General features: G+C 39.0%; 1 protein-coding gene across 5 annotated transcripts in view; it reads right to left on the reverse strand.

Moving 5' to 3' along the window:
- Positions 1-12,818, reverse strand: part of FBXW11 (F-box and WD repeat domain containing 11) — a 125,726-nt gene that overhangs the window by 96,916 nt on the left and 15,992 nt on the right. For 2 of the 5 annotated variants that reach the window (XM_073355995.1, XM_073355996.1), the window contains one exon: positions 5,890-5,991. The exons of 2 other annotated variants lie outside the window; for them this stretch is intronic. In XM_073355995.1, the coding sequence (XP_073212096.1) occupies positions 5,890-5,991 (102 nt within the window). Of the gene's footprint in view, positions 1-5,889; positions 5,992-12,478; positions 12,780-12,818 lie in introns of all 5 variants that reach the window. One more of the 5 variants, XM_073355997.1, reaches the window with a different exon arrangement.

Below are 12,818 nucleotides of genomic sequence, written 5' to 3' on the forward strand. Positions count from 1 at the left end.
ATAACACTTTGGAAAAGGCGCACAAACTGAGCTGTGACAGACCATCAATTACCATTTTCTAACTTGTGATATTAAGCATGGAGGGAGGGTTTGTAGGGAAGCAGCCTGTCTAATTACACAGTAAGGGACTGAGTCAAGAGGACTGGTTTCTGTTCCCCACCTACCACTAACTCACTGTGTATCTTTAGGCAAGCCATGTAACCTCTGTATGCCTAAGCTGGTCTGCCTAAAATTGGTTTGATAACATATCTCTAGCTCAAAGGTATGTTGTGAGAGTTAATGTTCATACAACTTTGTCAGCCACAAATGAAAGGTTCAGTATTTCATTTTTAACTGAAAGAATATTTGTTAATATATGAAAAGTTCCATTATCTGTACTGACATTTGGAGTTTGAATAATAGACCCAAATACCACATTACTATTTTGGGAAGCTACTTTTGTTATGAAAGAATACCAAAAGGGAGCTTAGGCAAGTGAATACTAAATTGCACTTTGTTGTTTAACAAAAAAGCAGACTCTCTCTACTTTGTTTTAAGAGTGATGGTACTGAATCTTCACACTACTAAGTTTTCATTTGCTTTACAAAATACACTATATGCCATTGATAGACCTACCCTCCATGAACTATAGTTCTTTTTTGAACCCAACTATAATTTTGGCCATCACAACATCCCGTGGTAACGAGTCCCACAGATTGTGAGGCAATTAATGGTGAGGCAGACAATTAACCCACTGTCAGGGGGAAAACCCAAAAATTAAGGTATGGGGAGGGGTACTGTATTGGAGATCCCCTGTTGGAAGGGATAAAATATTGGAGACACTGGAGGCTGATATAAAAGTTGGAGCACCTGAGCAGGATCCACACCGAGACCCCAGAGAAGATCCTACCACCCTCCCCTTTCTGGGATATTGGAGAGGCAAGCTGGCTTTTCACATGGGCACTGGCCCTCCCTGGATTCTTTATCTGTTCATGGCTAGTAAGTTTAGCCCTCTGAAACATCTGTTTAAGTTTCCAAACTTTGTATGTGGCTGCACAGTGAGCATAGGAGTGGGAAGGAATACTGATTGAATAGTTAAGTACTTTTTGTGTTATTTGACGAGCTCTTGCTAATCTACAAATATATTTCTTGAAATTTGAATACTTGTGATGTCTTGCTGCTGTTGCACTAGCCCTTGTAAAGTCAGATTATTTTAAAATAATGAAACAGAAAACTGAGTTACAATTAAATACAGTACACAATATTTTACCCTTTACAATGCAGGAGCACGGCTTTGGAGAAGCATGGCATCAGCTTTTTCTCTCCCTGACTGGGAGGCATCAGGTAAAAATTTCAAGACTGAGATAAACTCCCAAAATTCTGGATGTTCTTACATTAACTACTATGTTATAAAACCAGAAATAGAACTAGTGGCTCAACACAAGTAGGTTAAATTTACTAATCTCTCATTTAGGTCCTGGATACTGCAATCAGATCCATGTCAGAGGAACAACTGAAGTCCATGTTTTTTTTGCACAGGTGCAAGGGTCCACCTGTATGGATTCAATTCCAAGGTAACACCTCTAGATGGTAAACATTTTGGGTGCACAGACAGTCTATTTTAAGCTTGTAAAATGGCCAAGAAAATGGGGCCCCAATATTTATAACGAACAAGCAAGTACTTACATAAGGCATTTCTAATATACCCATCTTAATAATAAGCGCCAGATGACAATATTTCACTTAGTAAATGTGACTGAGACTCTCCAAATGATTTTAAATGTATTGAGCAATAGAGTAGCATGGTACAGAATTCAGCTTGCAGAAATGCAAAATAATGCATGTTGGCAAAAATATTTTTTTTCCATATACACTGATTGAGTCAACTTGGAAAATCCACAACAGACTGAAGATGCCTGACTAGCATGCCACAGCAATGAAAAACAATAAATTTGCCTGCATGAAAAAAGCATAGCAAATAGATGAACAATGGTCAGCTCTCATTTGGAGAATAAGATCCAGTTCACTGGCTTCAAGGACTTTTGGTCAAATCCTATGGCTGGATTTGAAGAGGGTCTGGATAATTTTATGAATGCTAATGACATTTCTCATTATGCAAACTAAGGTCAGAGTAAATCTAATCTCAGGATTCATCTTTTAAGCTGATCATACTTTACTCTTGAAGCGTTACACAATTTGAAAAGGTCAAAGATTCAGCGAGGGCTCACTGAAGTCATTCTTCAATCACACGCCACTGAGTATTCACTTCTTCCTCATTCTGGTCTATTCTCTCATCTGTGCAGGAGGTTTTTGTGCACATAATGCAAATAGGAGTTACCTGTGTAACTTTTAATTCTCCTTCTGAAACTGCATTAGCCACTGCCCTACTTTTATTTGTCCTGTGGGAACATGAAGCACAGCTAGTGTATATACTCTAATTCTTTTTACCTGAATACTGATTTTTAAAACAACTTAGACATCTAGCCTAGAAAAAGTGAAGGACAATCAATGTGTCTGCTATCATAAGAATGAAGACAAAGTCAGTTTCACTTTCAGATTCCCAGTGTGGCAATATTTGGGTTGCAGACATCAGAGGGAAATTACTTCCTTAAAAACAAATGTCCTATTTTTTTTTTTTTTGGATGCATACCACTTGTCGTGATTTTGTAAAAGCTGGCTTTTCCAGAAATTTATGTTTTGGGTCAAATATGAATGGTCAGTGATCCTTAAACAGGACCCTGCCAAATCTTATGCCATTTACAGCTCCCACTAAATTATACCACACATTTTCTACACAAACTGTCAAAAGAGTTTATCCAAAACAGAAAGATACCGAGACAATGCTCAAGCTCAGAAGCTGCAACATACAGGACTAATGCCAGGGAGGAATTTCTACAGAGTAGATCTCCAGAGTTGAAACAGGAATCATACACTGTAAAAACCATTTCTATCCCTGCATACAATACTGAACCCACTCTGGCCAACTTCACAATAATCCCATCAGTGGAGATGGAATCTGAACATTCAGACATTATTGGATCTTATTAGTGCCATCTGCTAAGACTAACGGATACTACACCCTGTGCATGTTGTGCTCTGACATTAACATTTCACTGCACGTCCATGTAATGACGATTTGACATGGCAGCTAAAATTAAAACAAACTCAGATGAGAGCTCACAAATACTAAGTATCACAAATTGAGAAAATGTTTAAGGGCTTCATGATGTATGTCCAGACATCACAGATTCACTAGCTAGTAACTTGCATAATTATAACATGTCACATCAATGATATCGCACAGATTTCCAGATTCCAATGTGGCAATCAATATACAGTATATTTCTTAACGTGCTCCTTTAATGGTAAACTATAGCATAAAAGGAAACATGGCCAAAGTGAGTGTCCAATATAATGAATATACTGCACACAAGCTAATATACATTCTCCTCTAGTCTAAATTTCTATCTATAGACTTTATAGAGCACCATACCATCTAGTTATCAGATGACACTATGAAAGGTTATCTAGTAATAGCTCTGATTTTGTATCTCTTTTGTATATTTACTAGTAATGATATCCACTGGACATCTCATATGTATTCTTGTATTAATATTGTGAATCGTTTTAATTAAATTATGGGGACCACCACTTGGCTAAGTTGATTTTTTGAACATACTGACTAATGACTGAAGTGTCTGAAGAGCTGATTACAAAGAGTTTGTGATAGTTTTGAAGCTATTTGAGATTCAATGGTAAAGGATGCCTCGCAGTATCTGAACTTTAAGTCTGCTATGAGCGAATGGGTGTAAACCCTGTGTGAAATAACATTGAATTTGAACTTATCAGCTAGGTTGGGCTGTATTTCTGAAAGTTTACTTCTGCACCATGTGGGGATCCTGCAATAGTTTCTCCTTGAGATCTGCAGCCCAGCAAACTGATATCTTAAACGGTCCAGTAGGGTAAGTGTTGCTTTAGACAACCTTCCCATTCTGAAACCCAAACTTCTCAAAGTGGGTCGCGAGGGTGGCTGAGGGTTGTGATATCAAAGGCCTCTCAGAAGCTGGTGAACTAAGGGAAGAGGAGCAGCTCTACCAACTATGAGGAGTACTATTTAAAGGTGGTACACAGGCAGCTGCCTCAGCCCCACTGCTCACAGCAGTCAACCACTTCCTAAACCTATTCACTACCACCTTCTAACAAGCCTTAAAACAACAGTATAGGCCACCGAACCCACCACTACTTTATACCACCCAGCAGATTTCATCTCCCTCACCATTGCCTACCAGCCCCTTCAAAAAACCAACTATGATTTCTTTCTGTGAACCAAATTCCACAATACTTCACAGCCACAATGGATTGTGGGTGTAACTGAAGGACTATGGTTATGACGAAAACCTGCAGCTGGTTTTGGAGTCCCACATGGAAAAACTGAGAACCCCTGCTGTTAACAGTACAAAAAATATTTCTTCCTACTTCAGGATGTGTCATGGGTATGGGATAAGGTGGAGACTGGCTTGTATTAAAGCCAAATCATGAATACAATAACGCAAGCAATGTAACACTACGGACTGGAATTTCCATTTCAGTCAACCTATGGTTAGATTTTACAATGTTAATCCATCTTGGATTATGCTATCCAACCCTAGACACATAGCAGGGAAGAAAATTCTCTTACTTTTACATTTAGTTTATTAGCAATGCTTTCAAACACAAGTCTTCTGAAAAAGTGATACTTGAGTTTTCCTATTACTGTTTACATTTGTATTGAGATAGAAGCATTCTGAAACTTTAAAATGAGAACCTCAAATCTACCAGAACTAAAAAAAGATGGTTTCTTGAAATAAGAGGTCATTTTTAGAAAGATTTATTTCATTGAAGGGTGTTCACTTAAATTCAAAGAGAACCTGAACTGCTACGACTTCTATTCACAAAAGCAATTCCTTCTGTTCTTAAATTCCTGTGCACATGAAACAGGTTGCACCACTGAACTCTGCTCTTGTTTAATATTTTAACAATACAGATAGAGGAGAGATACTGACAGTATATATTTGCGCTATTAAACATTTTATGTATTAGTGTATAGTACTTAAGAAAATATTATAGAAATTACTACATATGCTCTGTATTTCTTTTCAAAGGTATGTTTCTTGTGGATTCAAAACATTTCACTCATACCAAAAATACAAACTACTTTTTTTTTAATTTCCTATTTTGTAAACTTGCTCTGCCCAAACAATCGTAAAGAGAAATTCTCCCCCCCATCCAGTCACTGCCTATAAATTAGGCAGGATTGATTTACACAATTTACTACAAATGAAGAGCAAAGGAATTTAAGATTTATTGGTCTTGCATTTATAGGAGCTCCCATCTTTACCATATTATCTTTTTTTAAATCAAGAACTATATAAATAAATAAGTCAAAACAGCTCTAGGACTGTCTGCTAACAAAACTGTTCTGTATTCAAACATGCACAATGATGGTAACAATGATGTAACCAGGATCACACTAATAAAAATCTCTTCCTCTATATGAAAAATCAAAAATTGTATTATAGGCCATTTAGAACATTGCAAGTAGTTTTTAAAATAATTGGCAAAGCTCATTAAAACAAGTTTTTAAACCAAAAATGAAAAAGCAAAATGTAACAGGCAACATGCACAACTATACTATTTGTATCACAACTTCAAGCAATAAACACAAAAGCTCACCACCCCCCACTGAAAAAATAATCAAGTTCACACAGAGCTCTCTTAATGATTCCTAGAAGAAGTTAGGTAGAAGATTTCAGAGAAGGATGCACAAAAAATGTTTAGCAGACTTAATTTGATTAAACAGAGCCCCGAGAGAGTTTAACAATGTTCACAGTATACGCATAACACATTTACAACAAGAAAGAAGAAAGGCACCTGGAGACATCTGACACTGGGCATGCTCTGCAGGCATCTCAGTGCGCACATGCTCTCTACCAGGTTGGAGCAGCCTAGCCACAAAGACCTTGGCACAGAACACTGCAGGGTGACAAAAAGGAAGGAAGAGAAGAAGCAGTTAGATGCCACAAATCACTTAATGCAGGCAACTCATTAGTATGTTAAAGTGGACACGTATTTGTTTACTTCTATGTTAATCAACGATTAGGGACCAACAGCAAAACAACTACGGAAGATTCTTTTAAAATATGTTATCCCTCTGTCACATAAAGCCTAACGAGTTGATTTACACAACTGCTCGCTCCTAGCACCTACTTGAATATTATAGCCTACAAAACACAGTACCAGAATTGTCACAATTCATTTTCAACATATTCTGCTCTTGAATTAGTTCAGAATCTTGCATTCGAGCATTGTTATGGTCAGAAAAGTGACTACATAAAAGTGGCACCTTCTTAATCAATCTGCTTCATGTGTGTACTCAGTCATACTTGATTTAGTATAAATTTTTATGAATTCTTTTTAAATTTTGCATTGTCCTAGGACACAGAACTATGGGCTTGTCTTCAATAGAAAAGGTGGAGTCATCAGAATACAAACCTGAGGCACTGGATTAAACTAACATGGTATTACACAAGACTTAAGTCAGACTTTAGGTCCACCCATTGATTATGTCAAACACAACCTGCCCCCGTTTAGACTGGACCGCAAAGTCTCCTTTAAACAGCATGTTAGTTAATACAACTACTCAAGGTCATTGTCTAATTTGACTGCATTTTCTAATAAAAAGAAGCCCAAGGAAAGAGCTGAATTTTATTCTTCCTCAAATATAATTTTTTTTTTAAACAAAAGTATAAACTGCAGGGCAAAATTCTGCTCTCAGTTATACATGTGCTGCTATTCATTGAATGAGTTACTGAGAAAAAATAGTATTCCACCATAGGCATAAGTGAGGGAAGATTACTGGTAATGACAAGGCAGAAAGAACGAGCTCAACTACAAGATTCCAAGTTGTTGGCACTGGTGGTTAGAAAAGAGTTTTTACTTGCAAACTGGGGCAACGTGATGTGGAAGTCACACAAAACTTTGGAATCTCATTATGCCATATTTCAGAGAGTTAATTTTCAGGATTTACCAGTACACTTAAGATATAGAAAAAGTAATCAAAAGGATTCAGTTATTCACTACTGAGCAGCAGGTAAACCCAACTCTACGATCGGCACAGTCCTAATTTTCAATGGCTTTTCACATTCACAGGTGCCCTATTTAGCTTTTGTTATAAACACCAAGTCACATTCATTTAAAAACTTGCCAAATTAGTTAGTACATCGAAGTTAAAGCAGCCCATTATGAGGCCACAGATGAAAACCTTTGAAAAACAGTTATTGTGCCAAAATTTAGAAGGGGTATCCAGAGCAAGAGAGGTTAAAACCATATTTTCTTGTAAGTTCCCTTATGTTTTTCAGTTCAAAATTAAAATTCTTTACACTATGCTAAAAAATAAAAACTATGAAGGCCAAAAATACCATGATTATGGCCAACCTCAGAACTTATTCATATTTTCTATTCTACTCTGAATGTATTTGAACTGTGCCTGAAAAGATATGACTGAGTAGATGCATACATCTCATTTACAGATGTAAAACTACAAATGTTACCACTCCAAAGAAGGTAAAATAATTTTGCCTCCAATACTCAAGCATAATCATATAAACTTGTATTAGTTTTTGCAAAGTTCATATTTAAAATTTGAAAAAAAAAAAGTGATTTTCACTTACTTACCTACCAAATTTCAAGTCTAGAAGCCTATCTGCCCCACAATAGCTGATGTACCCCCACCTAAAGCTTCACTTCCCAAACTGTTTTAAGCGATTCATTGGCTATAGTAGGGGAAGCTCAAAATCCTAATCTCAGAAAATATTGGCAAGTAAGTTAAAATTTTCAAAAATAATTTAGAATAAAAATGTGCAATCTTTAAATCTAAACATTCATTCTAATAAAGATGTAGGGTATTAAACTTAACACAAAGTTTGCAGCTCACCTGAAACTCCACTCTCTGGTTTAGTGGCTTCTCAAAAAATTCTCAGGTAGCTTGGTGAACTGCACACAACCACAGCTGGCCCATGTCAGCTGGCTCAGGCTGCGGGACTATGTAAGTGCAATGTAGACATTCAGGTTCGGTCTGGCACTCAGGCCCTCTCCACTCTTGGGAGTCTCAGAGCCTGAGAATCTACACTGCAATTTTATAGTCCCTCAGAGCAAACCCCATGAACCTGAGTTAGTTGATCTGAGCCCTGAGACTCAGAGCCATAGGTTTTTTAATCACAGTGTGGGTATATTTAGTGGTTTATATCTCTGAGCCTATATGAGGGAAAAAATTTAATTCGAAAGCTGATTTTTGGCATATATACCCATATATACTTCAATGTCATGAAGCATGTCAGTGTATGTTAGTGATTGAAGCAAGTTCATAAACATTTCAGGTATAGTTTTACAATAGTTATAGTTATACAAAGTTTTAAAATATTTTGGTCACTTTAGTCTCAATTAATTTAAAGAAAGTCAGTCCAGTTTCTAGATCACTTACTACATTTGTGTTTGCAAAATGCCCTAATTAAATGACTGAAAGACTATGAAGTTTTGGAGAGCCATATGCAATTCATAAACTTTCAAGTTAGTTAAACCATTCGGCAGAAACATTGTTTATTTTCATGCCAAGTTTAAGCCACATGGGAACCTTTTCTTCCAAACTCCAGAATAAACGGATTTATAAAGGAAAAACGAAGACTCTTAGCTATATCACTATTATGCTTTACTAAACATGAGACAGCTTCAAATAGCGCACATAAGATTTCACAATAAAACAGGAAAATACAAGTGAAATATTTATGCACTTCAGTACAAAGAACAAAAAAGTTGTTTTTTTGATCTGGTGTAACAACCCACTATCTACAACTGGAGGCACAGAAGACCTATCACAGTCAATGTAATGAACATGAAGTTGTTGTACCTCTTGCTTTCTAGTAAGAATTTGGATCTAAGCTGGTAGTTTCCACATTTTAGCCCAACAGGACCTTAGATGATGATCTAAAACTGTGATGATCTAAAACTGATGATCTCAAACCGAGATGGAGAAAGGGAGGACTGAAGAGGAAGATGCGTAACGGACAGTAAAAGTGAATGTGGTGGTTTTATCTCAGACCATGTCAGATTTGTCCACCACAGGAAAAAAGGAGAAATAAACATTTTTTTCTGGGGTCAGGAGCAGAGTTCATCTTAGACGTACTTAATGACAACTATTAATTTTCTATTTGGTGCCCAGATAATATAGCTCTGTATTTATTAAAAACACAGAACAGTTAAATGCACCCCAAAATCTGCAGCAGAGCCATCTCTACATGAGACACACTAAACACAATAGGACGGGTACAGCACTTTAAAACAGGATCATTGGCCAGAGTGTGGGGGAAAATTTCCACAGCTAAGTCAACTCAGGTTTCTTACTGCAGAAAACAGTTTCATACTCCTAGCTACTAGCACAGCAATTCCAAAGCTCCAGAGAGAGCACCAAAATGGGTTAAAAGTATGACAAGACTTACAAGAGAAGAGATTGAAAAAACTCTTCTCTTGAAAAACTGGAGTACTGTCATGGATGGTTATAAACTGTTCAGGAAGGACAGGCAGGGCAGAAAAGGTGGGGGAGTAGCACTGTATGTAAGGGAGCAGTATGACTGCTCAGAGCTCCGCTATGAAACTGCAGAAAAACCTGAGTGTCTCTGGATTAAGTTTAGAAGTGTGAGCAACAAGAGTGATGTAGTGGTGGGAGTCTGCCATAGACCACCGGACCAGGGGGATGAGGTGGATGAGGCTTTCTTCCGGCAGCTCGCAGAAGCTACTAGATCGCATGCCCTGGTTCTCATGGGTGACTTTAATTTTCCTGATATCTGCTGGGAGAGCAATACAGCGGTGCATAGACAATCCAGGAAGTTTTTGGAAAGCGTAGGGGACAATTTCCGGGTGCAAGTGCTAGAGGAGCCAACTGGGGGGGGGGGGGGAAGCTTTTACAAGAAGTGGAAGGTTGGACATATGACCAGGGAAGAGTATAAAAATATTGCTCGGGCATGTAGGAATGAAATCAGGAGGGCCAAATCGCACCTGGAGCTGCAGCTAGCGAGAGATGTCAAGAGTAACAAGAAGGGTTTCTTCAGGTATGTTGGCAACAAGAAGAAAGCCAAGGAAAGTGTGGGCCGCTTAATAAATGAAGGAGGCAACTTAGTGACAGAGGATGTGGAAAAAGCTAATGTACTCAATGCTTTGTTTGCCTCTGTCTTCACAAACAAGGTCAACTCCCAGATTGCTGCGCTTGGCATCACAACATGGGGAAGAGATGGCCAGCCCTCTGTGGAGAAAGAGGTGGTTAGGGACTATTTAGAAAAGCTGGACGTGCACAAGTCCATGGGACCGGACGAGTTGCATCCGAGAGTACTAAAGGAATTGGCGGCTGTGATTGCAGAGCCATTGGCCATTATCTTTGAAAACTCGTGGCGAACAGGGGAAGTCCCGATGACTGGAAAAAGGCTGATGTAGTGCCAATCTTTAAAAAAGGGAAGAAGGAGGATCCTGGGAACTACAGGCCAGTCAGCCTCACCTCAATTCCTGGAAAAATCATGGAGCAGGTCCTCAAGGAATCAATTCTGAAGCACTTAGAGGAGAGGAAAGTGATCAGGAACAGTCAGCATGGATTCACCAAGGGCAAGTCATGCCTGACTAATCTAATTGCCTTCTATGATGAGATAACTGGCTCTGTGGATGAGGGGAAAGCGGTAGACGTGTTGTTTCTTGACTTTAGCAAAGCTTTTGACACGGTCTCCCACAGTATTCTTGTCAGCAAGTTAAAGAAGTATGGGTTGGATGAATGCACTATAAGGTGGGTAGAAAGTTGGCTAGATTGTCGGGCTCAACGGGTAATGATCAATGGCTCCATGTCTAGTTGGCAGCCGGTATCAAGTGGAGTGCCCCAAGGGTCGGTCCTGGGGCCGGTTTTGTTCAATATCTTCATAAATGATCTGGAGGATGGTGTGGATTGCACTCAGCAAATTTGCGGATGATACTAAACTGGGAGGAGTGGTAGATACGCTGGAGGGCAGGGACAGGATACAGAGGGACCGAGACAAATTGGAGGATTGGGCCAAAAGAAATCTGATGAGGTTCAATAAGGATAAGTGCAGGGTCCTTCACTTGGGACGGAAGAACCCAATGCACAGCTACAGACTAGGGACCGAATGGCTAGGCAGCAGTTCTGCGGAAAAGGACCTAGGGGTGACAGTGGACGAGAAGCTGGATATGAGTCAGCAGTGTGCCCTTGTTGCCAAGAAGGCCAATGGCATTTTGGGATGTATAAGTAGGGGCATAGCGAGCAGATCGAGGGACGTGATCGTCCCCCTCTATTCGACATTGCTGAGGCCTCATCTGGAGTACTGTGTCCAGTTTTGGGCCCCACACTTCAAGAAGGATGTGGATAAATTGGAGAGAGTCCAGCGAAGGGCAACAAAAATGATTAGGGGTCTGGAACACATGACTTATGAGGAGAGGCTGAGGGAACTGGGATTGTTTAGTCTGCAGAAGAGAAGAATGAGGGGGGATTTGATAGCTGCTTTCAACTACCTGAGAGGTGGTTCCAGAGAGGATGGTTCTAGACTGTTCTCAGTGGTAGAAGAGGACAGGACAAGGAGTAATGGTCTCAAGTTGCAGTGGGGGAGGTTTAGGTTGGATATTAGGAAAAACTTGTTCACTAGGAGGGTGGTGAAACACTGGAATGCATTACCTAGGGAGGCGGTAGAAGCAGGGGGTTGGACTAGATGACCTCCTGAGGTCCCTTCCAACCCTGATATTCTAGGATTCTAAACTAGGGATACTAGACTGAAAGGAGAACAGTTTGATAGGTTTTCATAGAATATTTATTACAAAGCAATGCCACAAATTGGTCAGACACTTTTATGCTTGGAAGTCACTCAGAGTTAATGGCTGAAAAGTGTTATATTCAAGTCAATACTTGACAGCATATAGGTCCTCTGCATAATTCACTGACAGATGGTCACAATCAAATTGTAAATGCATTTATAAGTGAAACTGATATGATGACCAACATTTGGAGTTAAGTAGGCTAAGCTAAGGCTAATCAAATCTCATGCTTCAAGGCATAAAATGATTACCTTTGTGTGTGGTGGTTGGTCAGGAAGTCACACACTCCTAAGTACAGTGTCACACAATTTTCCAGGTGAATTATTTTATTTGGGGGTAATAGGGCTTACAGATTGTTCCCTTTTCCTCAATACTATTCTTCAAGCATCAGATATAGATCAGTATCAGAGACAGAAAAATACATTGCTCACCCATTGTTCTGATCTTTCAGAAGTCCCATGTTCCTAAAATGATCTACATTCAGTTCACTCTGATTAAAATCAGTTAACCTCCTATAAACAATAATCAACTAATTTGGCTGTCTGACACCAGAAGGGGCACTTTAAGATCTTAATATTTAATTTTTTTTAATATAAAATTAGGCTACCTGTAGAAGTGTTTGCTGCCCTACGACCCATCACAGCAAACAACAGGATTGGAACATCTCGTGATGTCTTGAAAGGTGGGCAGTTAGGACTTCTCAGGTGAGGATTCATGATGTGGAAATTTTCTCTCATTCCATATATACCAGAATTTGTCTGTGGCATCCTTAAGGGGGAGGATGAAAACTGCTTCCCTTGTAAGCTTTGTTGTTTAGGGCACCAACAGTTCTAGAGCGGTTATATGCAAACAGTGTTGCTATTTTGATTTCAGCTATTTTTGTTAAAGAACTCTCCAAGTCAAGAAACCTTTGGATTCAAAAGTCAAAAATTAAAATTCATCTAGAA

Source organism: Lepidochelys kempii, chromosome 8, assembly GCF_965140265.1.
Source record: "Lepidochelys kempii isolate rLepKem1 chromosome 8, rLepKem1.hap2, whole genome shotgun sequence".
Taxonomy (NCBI): Eukaryota; Metazoa; Chordata; order Testudines; family Cheloniidae; genus Lepidochelys; species Lepidochelys kempii.